This window comes from Mobula birostris, chromosome 3 (assembly GCF_030028105.1).
Source record: "Mobula birostris isolate sMobBir1 chromosome 3, sMobBir1.hap1, whole genome shotgun sequence".
Classification (NCBI taxonomy): Eukaryota; Metazoa; Chordata; class Chondrichthyes; order Myliobatiformes; family Myliobatidae; genus Mobula; species Mobula birostris.
In genome coordinates, this window is record NC_092372.1 from 118,654,235 (window position 1) to 118,670,435 (window position 16,201).

A 16,201-nucleotide genomic window follows, 5' to 3' on the forward strand; every position below is an offset into this window, starting at 1 on the left:
AGTCACTGTGGGGGTCCCCCTCCCCTCCCGCCTTAGTCACTGTGTGGGTCCCCCTCCCCTCCCGCCTTAGTCACTGTGTGGGTCCCCTCCTGCCTTAGTCACAGTGGGGGTCCCCCTCCCCTCCCCGCCTTAGTCACTGTGGGGGTCCCCCTCCCCTCCCGCCTTAGTCACTGTGTGAGTTCCCCTCCCGCCTTAGTCACTGTGGGGGTCCCCCTCCCCTCCCGCCTTAGTCACTGTGGGGGTCCCCCTCCCCTCCCGCCTTAGTCACTGTGGGGTCCCCCTCCCCTCCCGCCTTAGTCACTGTGTGGGTCCCCCTCCCGCCTTAGTCACTGTGGAGGTCCCCCTCCCCTCCCGCCTTAGTCACTGTGGGGGTCCCCCTCCCTTCCCGCCTTAGTCACTGTGGGGGTCCCCTCTCCCCTCCCGCCTTAGTCACTGTGTGAGTTCCCCTCCCGCCTTAGTCACTGTGGGGGTCCCCCTCCCTCCCGCCTTAGTCACTGTGTGGGTCCCCCTCCCCTCCCGCCTTAGTCACTGTGGGGGTCCCCCTCCCCCTCCCGCCTTAGTCACTGTGTGAGTTCCCCTCCCGCCTTAGTCACTGTGGAGGTCCCCTCCCCTCCCGCCTTAGTCACTGTGGGGGTCCCCCCTCCTCCCGCCTTAGTCACTGTGGGGGTCCCCCTCCCCTCCCGCCTTAGTCACTGTGGGGGTCCCCCTCCCCCTCCCGCCTTAGTCACTGTGCGGGTCCCCCTCCCCTCCCGCCTTAGTCACTGTGCGGGTCCCCCTCCCCTCCCGCCTTAGTCACTGTGCGGGTCCCCCTCCCCTCCCGCCTTAGTCACTGTGGGGGTCCCCCTCCCCTCCCGCCTTAGTCACTGTGGGGGTCCCCCTCCCCTCCCGCCTTAGTCACTGTGGGGGTCCCCCTCCCCCTCCCGCCTTAGTCACTGTGGTGGTCCCCCTCCCCTCCCGCCTTAGTCACTGTGCGGGTCCCCCTCCCCTCCCGCCTTAGTCACTGTGCGGGTCCCCCTCCCCTCCCGCCTTAGTCACTGTGGAGGTCCCCCTCCCCTCCCGCCTTAGTCACTGTGGGGGTCCCCCTCCCCTCCCGCCTTAGTCACTGTGCGGGTCCCCCTCCCCTCGCGCCTTTGTCACTGTGGGGATCCCCCTCCCCTCCCGCCTTAGTCACTGTGTGAGTTCCCCTCCCGCCTTAGTCACTGTGGAGGTCCCCCTCCCCTCCTGCCTTAGTCACTGTGGGGATCCCCCTCCCCTCCCGCCTTAGTCACTGTGTGAGTTCCCCTCCCGCCTTAGTCACTGTGTGAGTTCCCCTCCCGCCTTAGTCACTGTGGAGGTCCCCCCTCCCCTCCCGCCTTAGTCACTGTGCGGGTCCCCCTCCTCTCCTGCCTTAGTCACTGTGCGGGTCCCCCTCCCCTCCCGCCTTAGTCACTGTGGGTGTCCCCCCTCCCCTCCCGCCTTAGTCACTGTGGGTGTCCCCCTCCCCTCCCGCCTTAGTCACTGTGGGTGTCCCCCTCCCCTCCCGCCTTAGTCACTGTGTGGGTCCCCCTCCCCTCCCGCCTTAGTCACTGTGTGGTCCCCCTCCCCTCCCGCCTTAGTCACTGTGTGGTCCCCCTCCCCTCCCGCCTTAGTCACTGTGTGGGTCCCCCTCCCCTCCCGCTTAGTCACTGTGTGGGTCCCCCTCCCCTCCCGCCTTAGTCACTGTGTGGGTCCCCCTCCCCTCCCGCCTTAGTCACTGTGTGGGTCCCCCTCCCCTCCAGCCTAAGTCACTGTGTGGGTCCCCCTCCCCTCCCGCCTGAGTCACTGTGTGGGTCCCCCTTCCCTTCCGCCTTAGTCACTGTGTGGGTCCCCCTCCCCTCCCGCCTGAGTCACTGTGGGGGTCCCCCTCCCCTCCCGCCTTCGTCACTGTGGGGGTCCCCGTCCCCTCCCGCCTTAGTCACTGTGGGGGTCCCCGTCCCCTCCCGCCTTAGTCACTGTGTGGGTCCCCCTCCCCTCCCGCCTTAGTCACTGTGTGGGTCCCCCTCCCCTCCCGCCTTAGTCACTGTGTGGGTCCCCCTCCCCTCCTGCCTTAGTCACTGTGTGGGTCCCCTCCTGCCTTAGTCACTGTGGAGGTCCCCCTCCCCTCCCCACCTTAGTCACTGTGTGGGTCCCCTCCCGCCTTAGTCACTGTGTGGGTCCCCCTCCCCTCCCGCCTTAGTCACTGTGGTGGTCCCCCTCCCCCTCCCGCCTTAGTCACTGTGTGGGTCCCCTCCCGCCTTAGTCACTGTGTGGGTCCCCCTCCCCTCCCGCCTTAGTCACTGTGTGGGTCCCCTCCCGCCTTAGTCACTGTGTGGGTCCCCCTCCCCTCCCGCCTTAGTCACTGTGGGGGTCCCCTCCCGCCTTAGTCACTGTGTGGGTCCCCCTCCCCTCCCGCCTTAGTCACTGTGTGGGTCCCCCTCCCCTCCCGCCTTAGTCACTGTGTGAGTTCCCCTCCCGCCTTAGTCACTGTGTGAGTTCCCCTCCCGCCTTAGTCACTGTGTGGGTCCCCCTCCCCTCCTGCCTTAGTCACTGTGTGGGTCCCCTCCCGCCTTAGTCACTGTGTGGGTCCCCCCTCCCTCCCGCCTTAGTCACTGTGGGGGTCCCCTCCCGCCTTAGTCACTGTGGGGGTCCCCCTCCCCTCCCGCCTTAGTCACTGTGTGGATCCCCCTCCCCTCCCGCCTTAGTCACTGTGGGGGTCCCCCTCCCCTCCCGCCTTAGTCACTGTGCGGGTCCCCCTCCCCTCCCGCCTTAGTCACTGTGGGGGTCCCACTCCCCTCCCGCCTTAGTCACTGTGTGGGTCCCCCTCCCCTCCCGCCTTAGTCACTGTGTGAGTTCCCCTCCTGCCTTAGTCACTGTGTGGGTCCCCTCCCCTCCCGCCTTAGTCACTGTGGGGGTCCCCTCCCCTCCCGCCTTAGTCACTGTGTGAGTTCCCCTCCTGCCTTAGTCACTGTGTGGGTCCCCTCCCCTCCTGCCTTAGTCACTGTGGGGGTCCCCCTCCCCTCCCGCCTTAGTCACTGTGGGGGTCCCCCTCCCCTCCTGCCTTAGTCACTGTGGGTGTCCCCCTCCCCTCCCGCCTTAGTCACTGTGTGAGTTCCCCTCCTGCCTTAGTCACTGTGTGGGTCCCCCTCCCCTCCCGCCTTAGTCACTGTGTGGGTCCCCCTCCCCTCCCGCCTTAGTCACTGTGGGGGTCCCCCTCCCCCTCCCGCCTTAGTCACTGTGCGGGTCCCCCTCCCCTCCCGCCTTAGTCACTGTGGGGGTCCCACTCCCCTCCCGCCTTAGTCACTGTGTGGGTCCCCTCCCCTCCCGCCTTAGTCACTGTGTGAGTTCCCCTCCCGCCTTAGTCACTGTGTGGGTCCCCTCCCCTCCCGCCTTAGTCACTGTGGGGGTCCCCTCCAGCCTTAGTCACTGTGTGAGTTCCCCTCCCGCCTTAGTCACTGTGTGGGTCCCTTCCCCTCCCGCCTTAGTCACTGTGGGGGTCCCCCTCCCCTCCCGCCTTAGTCACTGTGGGTGTCCCCCTCCCCTCCCGCCTTAGTCACTGTGGGGGTCCCCCTCCCCTCCCGCCTTAGTCACTGTGCGGGTCCCCCTCCCCTCCCGCCTTAGTCACTGTGCGGGTCCCCCTCCCCTCCCGCCCCTCCCGCCTTAGTCACTGTGCGGGTCCCCTCCCCTCCCGCCTTAGTCACTGTGCGGGGTCCCCCTCCCCTCCCGCCTTAGTCACTGTGGGGGTCCCCCTCCCCTCCCGCCTTAGTCACTGTGGGGGTCCCCCTCCCCCTCCCGCCTTAGTCACTGTGGGGGTCCCCCTCCCCTCCCGCCTTAGTCACTGTGCGGGTCCCCCTCCCCTCCCGCCTTAGTCACTGTGCGGGTCCCCCTCCCCTCCCGCCTTAGTCACTGTGCGGGTCCCCCTCCTCTCCCGCCTTAGTCACTGTGTGGGTCCCCCTCCCCTCCCGCCTTAGTCACTGTGGGGCTCCCACCCCCTCCCGCGTTACTTGTCCCAAGATGGCGGAATCTGTTCCCTACATTGCTGTGTGAGGGCCACTCTCCCCACCCCCGCCCCCTGCACTAAATGCCGGGATTTCCACTGCTTTAACATACATTTGTACGAACACGATGCAGCCGACGAGGCTCTAGCTGTCATTCATAACAAATTAGTTTTTGTGAGCTTCTTTCAATGTTTACTTTATTTTGCCCCTTTTCATGAGATGTAGAGATGTTTCATTTACTGAGTTTATTTCATAGTCTTAACTGCGTAATCGCACTTGTGAAAAATTCCATAGATCCTAGGAGACGGTGTTCCACCTTGCTAAATTGATTCCCTTTTAAAGCTATTGGCTACTGAGTACATGTGTGCTTTTTTGATTCCTGAAGCCCCAGGGTTACCAGACAAAGCACCAGAGGGAGTCGATGGCTAAGGAAGCATCCATGACAGAAATGGACTGTTGATCTTTTTTGGGTGAAGACCAACAGTTTCCCTCCACAGGTGCTGTCTCACTCACTGAATTCCTTCAGTGCTTCGTGCGTGGCGTCCTGATTAGCATCTGCAGTCTGTGTGCTGTGGTTCACAGTTAAATTCTGAGGCCTTTGTTGGTCGGGGGTGACCGTGGCTGTGGTGTCCTAGCTGTCTACTTGATGCCCAAGCCTGGCAGTACGATATGGAGAGCAAGCTGTTGTCCATGTAGGCAGGCGGCCCTCTTCGCGTCGCTGCTGAACCCAAAGGAACAGCAGAGAATGATACAATTTGGCACCAGCAGAGTGTTGCAGATGTTGCCAGACAGCATTGAATTCAATTTAGAACTGCCCAGATTTACAAGAATGTTGCCTGGATTGGGGAGCATGCCTTGTGAGAATAGGTTCAGTGAACTCGGCCTTTTCTCCTTGGAGCGACGGAGGATGAGAGGTGACCTGAAAGAGAGATGATGAGAGGCACTGATCATGTGGATAGTCAGAGGCTTTTTCCCAGGGCTGAAATGGTTGCCACAAGAGGACACAGGTTTAAGGTGCTGGGGAGTAGGTACAGAGGAGATGTCAGGGGTAAGTTTTTTTACGCAGAGAGTGGTGAGTGCGTGGAATGGGCTGCCAGCGACGGTGGTGGAGGTGGATATGATAGGGTCTTTTAAGAGACTACTGGATAGGTACATGGAGCTTAGAAAAATCGAGGGCTATGGGTAACCCTGGGTAATTTCTAAAGTAAGGACATGTTTGGCACAGCTTTGTGGGCCGAAAGGCCTGTATTGTGCTGCAGGTTTTCTATGTTTCTACTCCAGCTCCAGATTTTTCCCAGGGGTTTTACCCCTGAAGCCTTCCCCACGTGTGGGTATAGCTGCAAGGCTGTGGTGGTGTGGAATCAGAGATTTTGCTCTCCAAGATGAGATGCCAAGCGCAGCTGACGACTCCTGTCTGCCCAAAGCGACTGGTTTTAGGGCACCAGTAACCCGCCTTTGCTCCTACTGTCAGTAGGAGCAGTTTGGCTGGGTTTGCACTACACATGAAAGCCAGGAGCTGGAACTGGTTGTCAGAGGCTATTTGACAGTTAAATAGGGACAGTCATACAACAGAAGCAGGACTAGCCTACCGACTTCACTCTGACCATCAACTATCCATCCTATTATACTCTCACCATGTTCCCATCAACCCTTCCCTACAAAACAGGTTGCAAATTGTGGGAACTAATTGTCCTGGCGTGTTGTTGAGATGTGGGAGGAAACCTGTGCAGGTCACACCACACACACACACACACACACACACACACACACACAGCATGCAAACGCCACACAGACAGCACCAAAAGTCAGTGCAGCTCTGGTGGGGCACAGTACCAATTAGAAGCACTGGATTCATCTGGGTAATTGTCTTTCAACGAGCTGAAATGTAATGCGTGAAATGGCCTGCCTTGTGTCATAAAATGTCTACCTAAATTATGCTAGAGGTTATATTCACCTTGGATTTCCTTGCAGTAAATTCAGTGGAAAAACTACACTCGTTCCAGGTTCGTTCAGTTTCTGTGATGAGTAACCATTAGTGCCGAACTGCATCGTTCTCTGCAGTTCCTTTAGATTCCGTAGCTGCATGCCTGCTATGTGGGCAACAGCTTGCTCTCCAAATGGTGCTACCTGGCTTGTGTATCACATAGAGAACTAGGAAGCAACATCCATGGTTGACCTTGACCAACAGAGGGCTGCAACCATTATTGCTCTTGACCTGAGGATACTGTAGATTTGGGGGTCAGTTTTCCCAGGAGGCTGGTTCACTGAATGGCTTGTGCCGTATCCAGCAGCTGTAAATGTATTTACTGGGTTTGCCTGTGATATTAACCCTTGAGGGAATAATCTGCTTGTTTATAAAGATTAATGCATGGGGATATTGCAAAACCCTGACAACTTTATTGAGAACTAATCCCATTAAGCAGTTGACTGCTTTAGAACGTGAAGAACAAACGATAATCAGACCCAGCGTTCCTTCAGTCAGCAGTTTATACCTCTATCCTTAGTGATGGCATGCACAATCGAGAAGGTGCTAGCTGATGCGAAGGTCTTGGTTGAGCGACTAAAGGACCATCATAGCGCAGCGGAGTCCCTCATTGAACAGACCACTACGCTCAACAAACGGGTGGAGACATGAAGGAAGTTGGGACAGGAATCTCAGATCGGGTAAGACAAGGATAAGTGAAAATGTTGAGATATTCAACATCCTAAGGAATAAATCTTTAGGTCTGTACCTTTGTGCTTCCTGATATACTGGTGCTTCTAATACTTTCTGCTTCCTTCTTACCCAATTGGTAACATTTTCCCTCTGTATTGTACCCTTCTTTTAGGATTCGAAACACATGTCCCCAGGTGGCCACAATCCTGACTGAGGACAGTCTCTTGGCATTAATAATTAATTCTAGAATATCCAGCTGTCTGGATGGGCCCACATTTATAACTCTTGACCCACTGCTGGAGGACTGCCTATTTGAACATTATGTTGCATGTAGTGAAGATAATTCCACAGTGCAGTTCATTGTGATTCCTCTCACCCCCAACGCTCGCAACACGCCTTTAGTGCAGTCTTAACCCTCCACAAATGCTTCTTCACCCACTGAGCCCCTCCAGGATTACAGTATCTGCCATCCCGTTTGTCTCCATCTTTCAGTGCTTTATCTCACATTTCTTGCCAAGAACAACCCTCTATGACTAAGTTTCTAGTCCTTTGATTTTCATTTCTTTTTTCTTAACTCAATATCCTTCCTTAAAATTGAGGTACTCTTCTTTATGCCAATATAAATGTTAGCAGTGGTAGATTAGTTACTTGGTGCACCTTTAGTTATTTCTCATTTCTATTTACTTGTCCTTTGTGACGGTTTCCCACAAATGCAAGGGTAAGAAGACCCTGATGGGGGTTACTTACAGTCCTCCAAACAGAGTCAGGAAGTGGTCTAACAAATTACAGTGGGAGATAGAAATTGCATGTTAAAAAGGCAATGTTATGTAAGTCATGGGGGATTTCAATATGCACATGGATTAGGAAAATCAAATTGATTCTGGATCCCAAGAGAGAATTTGTAGATTGCCCCCAAGATGGCTTTTTGGAGCAGCTTGTGGTTGGGCCCACCTGGGAACAGTAATTCTGGATCAGGTATTGTGTAAAGAACCGGATATAATTAGGGAACTTAATTTAAAGGAACTCTTAAGAAACAGTGATCATAATATGATAGCCATTCACACTGCAATTTGAGAGGGACAAGCTAAAATCAGATGCATCGGTATTACAGTGAATAAGGGAATTATGGAGGCATGAGACAGGAGCTGGCCAAAGTTGATTGGAAGGTGACACTAGCAGGGATGACAGCAGAGCAGCAACATCTAGCATTTCTGGGAGTAATTTGAGCGGCCCAAAGAAGAGGAAGTATTTCTAAAGCAGGATGATGCAATGGTGGGCTGACAAGAGTAGTCAAAGCAAAAGAAAGGGCATATAATCCAGCAAAATTAGTAGGAAGGTAGAGGATTGGGAATTTATTTAAAAGTACAAAGCAACTAAAAAAAGAGTACGAGGGAAAAATATGAAGATAAGCTAATCAATAATATTCAAAAATAATACCATAAGTCTTTTCAGATATACAGAGAGTACAAGAGAGGTGAGAGTAGCTACTGGACCACTGGAAAATGACACTGGAGTGATAGTAATGGGAGACAAGGAAATGGTGAATCGAACTGATTAAGTATTTTGCAAACAACAGAATTCTGCAGATGCTAGAAATCAAGCAACACACATCAAAGTTGCTGGTGAACGCAGCAGGCCAGGCAGCGTCTCTAGGAAGAGGTGCAGTCGACGTTTCAGGCCGAGACCCTTCATCAGGACTAACTGAAGGAAGAGTTAGTAAGAGATTTGAGAGGGGGAGGGGGAGATCCAAAATGATAGGAGAAGACAGGAGGGGAAGGGATGGAGCCAAGAGTTGGACAGGTGATTGGCAAAGGGGATATGAGAGGATCATGGGACAGGAGGTTCGGGGAGAAAGACAAGGGGGGGGGGGGAACCCAGAGGATGGGCAAGGGGTATAGTCAGGGGGACAGAGGGAGGAAAAGGAGAGAAAGAATGTGTGTATAAAAATTAATAACAGATGGGGTATGAGGGGGAGGTGGGGCATTAGCGGAAGTTAGAGAAGTCGATGTTCATGCCATCAGGTTGGAGGCTACCCAGACGGAATAAAAGGTGTTGTTCCTCCAACCTGAGTGTGGCTTACCTGACGCGTCTGTTGGAATTCTTTTGAAGAAATAACAAAGAAGAATCAGTTGCATGTTGTGTACTTGGATTTTCTGATTGGCTGTTGGTGACTAGTGATGTTCCACAGGGACTGTTCTGGACCATTTCTTGTTGCGTTGTATATCAACTATTTGGCTGATGAAATTGATGGTTTTGTGGCCAAGTTTGCAATGATGGGAAGATAGGAGGAGAGGCAGGTAATGTTGAGGAAATGGAGAGGCTGCAGAAGGACTTTGACAGATTAGAAGACATGGGCAAAGGAGTGGCAGATGGAATACAGTGTTGGAAAGTATGGTCATGCAATTTTGTAAAAATTTTCTAAATGGGGAAAAATTCGAAATCTGCGGTGCAAAGGAACTTGGGAGTCCTTGTGCAGGGTTCCCTCAAGGCTACTTTGCAGGTTGAATCTGTAGTGAGGAGACAAATGCAATGTTAGCATTCATTTCGAGAGGATTAGAATATAAAAACAAGGATGTAATGCACAAGCTTTATAAGGCATTCATCAGACTGCACTTAGAGTATTGTGAGCTGTTTTGATCCCTTAAGAAAGGATGTGCTATCATTGTAGAGAGTTCAGAGGAGGTTCACGAAAATGATTCTGGGAATGAAAGGCTTATCATATGAACAGTGATTGCAGGCTGTGAGCCTGTACTCACTGAATTTAGAAGAATGAGGGAGGATCTCATTGAAACCTATTGAATGTTGAAAAGTCTAGATAGAGTGGGTGTGAAGAGGATGTTTTCTTTGGTCAGGAGCCTACAACCGGAGGGCACAGCCAAATAGAGGGACGTCCATTTAGAAAGGAGATGATGATGAATTTCTTTAGCCAGAGGGTAGTGAATCTGTGGAATTATTGCCACAGGTGCTTATGGAGACCAGGTCACTGGGCACATTTAAAGTTCTTGATTAATCAGGACGTGAAAGGTTATGGGGAGAAGGCAGGAGAATGGGGTTGAGAGGGAAATGGATCAGCCATGGTGACTTGATGGCTGAATGGCATAATTCTGCTCCTATGTCTTATGGTCTAAATATAGGTCTATAGTTCCATTTAGTATCAGAGAATATATACAATGCAGAACCTGAAATTCTTGCTCTTCACAGACATCCACATAAACAGTTGGATACCCCAAAGATTGAGTGACAGTAAAAACGTAAGAACCCCAAAGCCCTGCCTCACTCCCCCCTCCCATGCACAAACAGCAGCAAAGCATCAGCCCTCCCCTCCCCACTTACTTCAGCAAAGAGCCTCAGCATCCTCCACTCACCAAGCAAGCAATAGTAAAGCCCCTAAGAAAGACCATCATCCGCAGTACAAGTAAAGCTAATGATTTACCCGACAATTCGACATATCACAGTGTCTCTCTCCCTCCCCCTCCCTCCCCCTCCCTCCCCCTCCTCCCTCTCCCTCCCCCTCCCTCCCCCTCCCTCCCCCTCCCTCCCCCTCCTCCCCCTCCCTCCCCCTCCCTCCCCCTCCCTCCCCCTCCTCCTCCCCCTCCCTCCCCTCCCTCCCCTCCCTCCCCCTCCAAGGGCAAAGGCAGCGATGAGTCACACAGCGAGATGGGAGACTAACAGGACAAAAAAAACACTCGCTGATATACGTGTTAAAGTCTGCCGAGTTGCTTTTTATTTCCTGAGTTCTCTGACTCAAGAATCAGCAACAAACTCTCGCCCACGTCTTGAGAGAAAAGAGAGAGCGATTCGCTGAGTACAGAGACAGCTGATCCACTGTTCACGTTATTCCGTATTTCTCATTTAACACCGGAAGAGAATCGGCTCGTCCCCAGGGCTGCACAGCCTCAGCATCCCGAGGGTGTGCTCACCTTCTAGGTTGTGTCCTTGGGATAGCGAAAACAGTCAGTGAGCCCCAGGAGCAGGAACCGTCAGCATAAAGAACCTATGTTGAGTGCAGCTGTCAGTCGACAGAACCACCATCCGACTTCAAAAAGGGATAAAAGAGACATTGAAGGTAGAAATTAAGTTACTTCCGCAGATTGAGCTCAAAGAAGCTGCTCTCTAGTGCCATGTAGCTCTGTGCAACTCATTTATTCAGGATTTCGCCATTGTATGGGGTTTTATTGCTCCATTTTTCAGTAGGGTTGGGATTTTTTGGTGATCCAGGTCACATGCTAACACTGATTCTACACTAGGTCAAGAGTACTGAAGAGCAAGTGTCATGAGGTGCTGAGCCAAACAGGCACAGGGGAAATTTGTGGTGGGTTTATCTTCAATCAAATGAATGTGTGCCAACAGCTGCATAAATGATTTTTTGTCAACCTGGATACGATTTTTTTTTCTCTGTTTACTGAATAACAACAACAATGGATCTGCTGCTCCAAAAAGAACCAAGGGTGGAATAGTGACGCTTAGAACCTTGAATTGTTCTGTGATTTCTTATCCTTACTTATTTTCAGAACCAGGAAGATTTTGCAAAGCTGAAGAAGTTGAGCACTTACAAACCATATGCCCTCTGTCAGGAGAACACACAGATACGGGATCTGCAGCAGGAAAATAAAGGTTTCTCTTTCCTTACCAATTCGGTGAACCAATGACAGGTTATTCTGGTTCAGCAAAATGTCAGAGTCCAATACCAGTCACTGTGTTCTAGCTTGTTTCACACTTAAAAAGGTGAGGGATTTCCTCCTCACTAAACTGGATGTTAAGTTTCCTTATCCCTAGTGATTACATCAGATCTGTGTGGATTAAGTGAAGGTCATGTCTGGATCAGAGCTCCCTCCACAGTATCCTCACAAGATGAAACTTAAAGGCACATTCCACATTGTATGCTTACCCAAGGGTTTTATCTTGTAAGATTTTCCTGTGGTGATTCCAACCTCTCAGGAAATTAACTGGATAATGTTTATGGAAGAGCAGCTTCTTTCTGTGGAATGTTAAACATTTTGGGGTAATCAATATACATCGTGTCAATATTTTTTATGGTCTGAGTGGGATTGTCTATTGAGAGTTCATCGACAAATTGTACAATTTTTGGTGCAAACTTCTCGCCTGCCATATACTTCCTTTTCCCTCCTCCACCAACTCATATCTGCCCATCACCCCACACAAAGCAAGCATACTTTTGTATGGTTGTCACCAGTTGTTCTGGAATATTTTTCTCAAGAAGGATACAGTTACTTTATACTGCGTGTTTTCACTTCAGTTGTTTTTCTATTACACCATAAGACACAGGAGCAAAATTAGGCCATGCAGCCCATCAACTGCTCGGCCATTTCATGGGGTTCCTTCTCAACCCCACGCTCCTACCTTGTAACCTTTAACACCTTGACTAATCAAAAACCTATTAATCTCCACTTTAAATATACTCAATGACTTGGCATCCACAGCCATCTGTGGCAATGAATTCTGCTGATTCACCACCCTCTTGGTAAAGAAGTTCTTCCTCATCTCTGTTCTAAGTGGATGTCCCTCTATTCTGAGTGCTCTCTGGTCCTAGACCACCCCCCCCCCCCCCACACAGGGAACATCCACTCTATCTCGGCCACGGGTTCCCACCCTGGGATTCACAGTCCCCTTGCTTAATGGTATTGGGCCAAGGCATGAAAAAGGAACCCCAGATCTAGACCTTGGGTTGCAATGAGATCCCCCTCATTCTTCTAAACCCCAGTGAGTGCATGCTCGGTGCCATTAGAACGCACCTCGTATGTTACCTCTCCTTCCTGGAATAATTCTCACAAACCTCCTCTGAACCCTTTCCATCACTAACACACCTTTTCTTAGATAAGGGGCCCAAAACTGCTCTCAGTCCTTGCTTTTATATTCTACTCCTCTCAAAATGAATACTAACATTGCATTTGCCTTCCACATCACTGACTCAGCTTTCAAGTTAACCTTCAGGAAATCCTGCACGAGGACTCCCAAGTTCCTTCTCTCCTCTGATTTTTGAATTTTCTCCCTGTTTCGAAAATAGTCTATGCCTTCTACCAAAGTGCATGACCATGCACTTCCCTTCACTATATTCCATCTGCCATTTCTTTATCCATTCTCCCAATCTCTCCAAGTCCATCTGCAGACTCCCTGCTTCCTCAACGCTACCTGCCCCTCCACCTATCTTCATACTGTCTGCAAACTTGGCCTCAGAGCCATCAATTCCGTCATCCAAATCATTGACATACAACATGAAAGGAAGTGGTCCCAGCACCGACCCTTGTGGAACACTGCTAGCCACTGGCAGCCAACTAGAAAAGGCATCTTTATTCCCACTCTTTCCCTCCTGCCAGTCAGCCAATCTTCTATTCACACTAGTATCTTTCCTGTAGTACCATGGGCTCAGTATGCAGCATCCACTGACTCTCCTTTGAATATCTTGCATGTTATTTCCTTCAAGAATCCCAACAGATTTGTCAAGCAAGATTTCCTCTGAAGGAATCCATGCTGGCTTTGGCCTATTTTATCATATGCCTCCAAGTTGTCTGGTAACTGTAGCTATCCAGCCTTGCTCTCCTCTCCAGAGCTAGTTGAAAACAATGTAATTGCAAGATGGTGATTTTCTATGCATTGTGCAGTGTAATCATGAGTGTTATGAACCCTTGGGTCCCAGGTTCAGACTGCTTCAGACAGGTATATCATGGCTGAGTAAAGCTCCTCACTGCCTCTAAAGTTAAACAGAAGGAAGTTGGTGAGTGTGTCCATTAGATACACGAAGGCATTGGCACAAGGCTCAGATGCCTCATGGTAAAGTAGTCTGTTAAACCCTGTCATCACAGGCACAGAAATGTCGGCTGATCTCAGCTGGTGCTGCGGAAGAGCTGATCCAGTTTGCTCCTCTACAGAATGACAAACAACATTTACTGCAACTAACTACAATCCAGTATGTGATGCCTGATGAAAATGGGGGGGGGGGGGGGGGGGGGAGGCTTGGGCTATCAATTTAATTTTAACCTCAAGCACAAAGAAACTTCAAATCTGGAAAACCACCCTATTGAAAATTAGGATACTAGTGAAGATGCAAAGTGCAGGAAATGTGTCTATCTGCAGAAGGGTGACGATTGTCCGGATTTGCCATGGGGAGCCGTGAGGCGAACAGGTTTTCACCTGGGTAACCTCACAGATGTGAAATGAGAATGAAGCTGTTTATTCAAAGGGTCACTTATTATCTAAGCATGTAAAGAAAAACGTATGTTGTTCAGACAGAAACATCAACCCTCTTTCCCCCCCCCGTACAAAAAGGAATGGCATCCTGATTACCAACCCTCCAAAATCCCCAACCTGCCGCACAATATGGAATAGGAACATTGATTCCCCCCGCCCAAAAAAACTGATAGAACACAACAGAACATTGACCTCCAAACACCCTGCCCCCACCCCTGCACAACAACAAGGGAAAGGAGCAGGCGATTAAAAAATACAGAATATAAAAAACACAAGTCTGAAAAAAGTCCACAGTCCATAACACAATACTGTAGTTCAGTCCATTACACAGAACCATGATACCATCCTCCGATATCACTGACACTCATCGACAGAGAGACACCACACGAGCACAGAGGCCTACCCGCCTGCCACAATGAGCCACAAAGTGATGGGCTGCTCAGTCTCCTTCTCTGACAGTGATCAAAAGGTAGGCAGTCGGCACTGAATCCTCGCTCACCCTCTGCACGTCTCAGTCTTCCTCAACACTTTAATCGGTGATTAATAGATGCCTTAAATAGCGAAATGAAGTCAAACGTCGGCTTGCACCCTGTCTCGAAGTTTCTTCACATCGAGACTGTCCGAGTATGCACTCGTTTCCTGGTATCTTCTTGGAGCCAGCAAGGCGCTGGATCACTCAAATGGTCTCCAAAATGTGAATCACACGCTCTAACAGTCCCAGAAACACACTTAAGGTGAAAAACAATGTAAAACAAGTAAAAAAGATAGTTTCGTGAGCTATCTGGAAGATGTCAACCAAGAGGGTGTTGTAAACTGGAGTCATCTTGAGAGAAGTGCAATTGCAGTTGCAGATGCAAATTAGTTCCTTTCTGTCTGAAAATAGTATTGAGGTACCGCATGTGTAATCTGAGACATACAGTGTGGTGATGTAGTTTACTCAGGAGGCATAATAGAAGACACTGAATCTACAGTGTCCTTGTAATATGTTTGTACTATTATAAATTAATGAGCTTGATCCATGGTTAGTTAACAACTCCGTCATTGGAGTGTTTCTTGACTACTGCGATGCTGCAGGAAACAAGAGTATCTTGCGCTTTCTTCTCCAGAAATTCCTATGAAGATGGCAGGATCATCTGGTGTGTGTTGTGCAGACGTGCAACTTCAGTTTCATTTAGCATTGAGCATTCTTATTACTGAGTGGTCGGAGGTAAAATATTTCCATTGAGGTTGGGTGAGTCTACAACTGGGTTAAAGTTGAAAGGTGAAATGTTTAAGGGGAAATGTCTTCCCTCAGAGTGTGGAACAAGCTGCCAGCGCAAGTGTGGATGTGGTTTCAGTTTCGACATTGAAGAGAAGTTTGGATAGGTACATGGATGGAGGAGTTTAGCGGGCTATGGTCCAGGTGCAGGTCGATGGGACTAGGCCACTTAATTGGTTCAGCATGGGTCAAAGGTCCTGTTTCTGTGCTGGTTTTCTATGACTCTATGGCTTTAAGTGTGCTTATATTTTAACCTGCTGGTGATTGCCTTGTTTCTATCAGAACTATGGCTTTCCCTGGAAGAGCATCGCTATGCTTTGGAGCTCATTATGAGTAAATACAGGAAGCAGATGTTACAACTTCTCGCCACTAAGAAGCCGGATAGTACACCAATTACCAACTTGTATCAGAAGCATTCCCAGGTAATAAACTGCAACAAAACCAAGAAAAATTTCCTTTGTAGAAGCAGGTTTTAATAATGTTGTTAGTTAAGGTGAACAGAGATTGTCAAAGACCTTTAATCACACCTGGCCCTCTTTTCCTTCCCATTTACAGAACATTTGGTGTTCCACAAACACTTTGTATTGCTTGGGTACAGGTGTCAATGATATAAAAAATTGGGTTTCCCCTGCTGGTGTACTACATCAAGAGCAACCATAAATTTCTGAAAATGTATATTGTCCTGTAGTTATTAAGACATGAAGAGACAAAAGGCCAACAAGCAAGATCTGGGATGTAAGCTTCATTACTAAAGAACCGAGAATACATCCACAGTGCTTTTTCTCTTAATATCTTTATTGTTTATAAGTCAGCAATGAATTCAGAAATACTTAAATTCCTTTACATTCCTACACATTATGACTTAATTATGAAAAACAGTTTAAAGCATTTATGTTAGTCAGATTTTTCTTCAGGGTTTCAGAATTTATTGAACAATCTATGGTCTGTTAAAGTCAAAGTGATATTAGGCCTGTTGTAGAGTTGTCTCAGTGTGATCACTGCAGAAGGATTTACTTGAAGGCCTCAGAATCAGGTTTATTATCACTTATATGGTGTGAAGACCAAAAAAATTACAATGAATAACAAAAT

General features: G+C 50.0%; 1 protein-coding gene across 1 annotated transcript in view; it reads left to right on the forward strand.

The window, feature by feature from the left end:
* The window catches only part of LOC140195239 (suppressor of IKBKE 1-like), a 49,029-nt gene that overhangs the window by 19,662 nt on the left and 13,166 nt on the right, over nt 1–16,201 (forward strand). The window contains 4 exon segments of the mRNA XM_072253256.1: nt 6,497–6,619; nt 6,622–6,656; nt 11,160–11,262; nt 15,395–15,534. Coding sequence (XP_072109357.1) covers nt 6,499–6,619; nt 6,622–6,656; nt 11,160–11,262; nt 15,395–15,534 — 399 coding nt within the window. The 5' untranslated portion in view covers nt 6,497–6,498.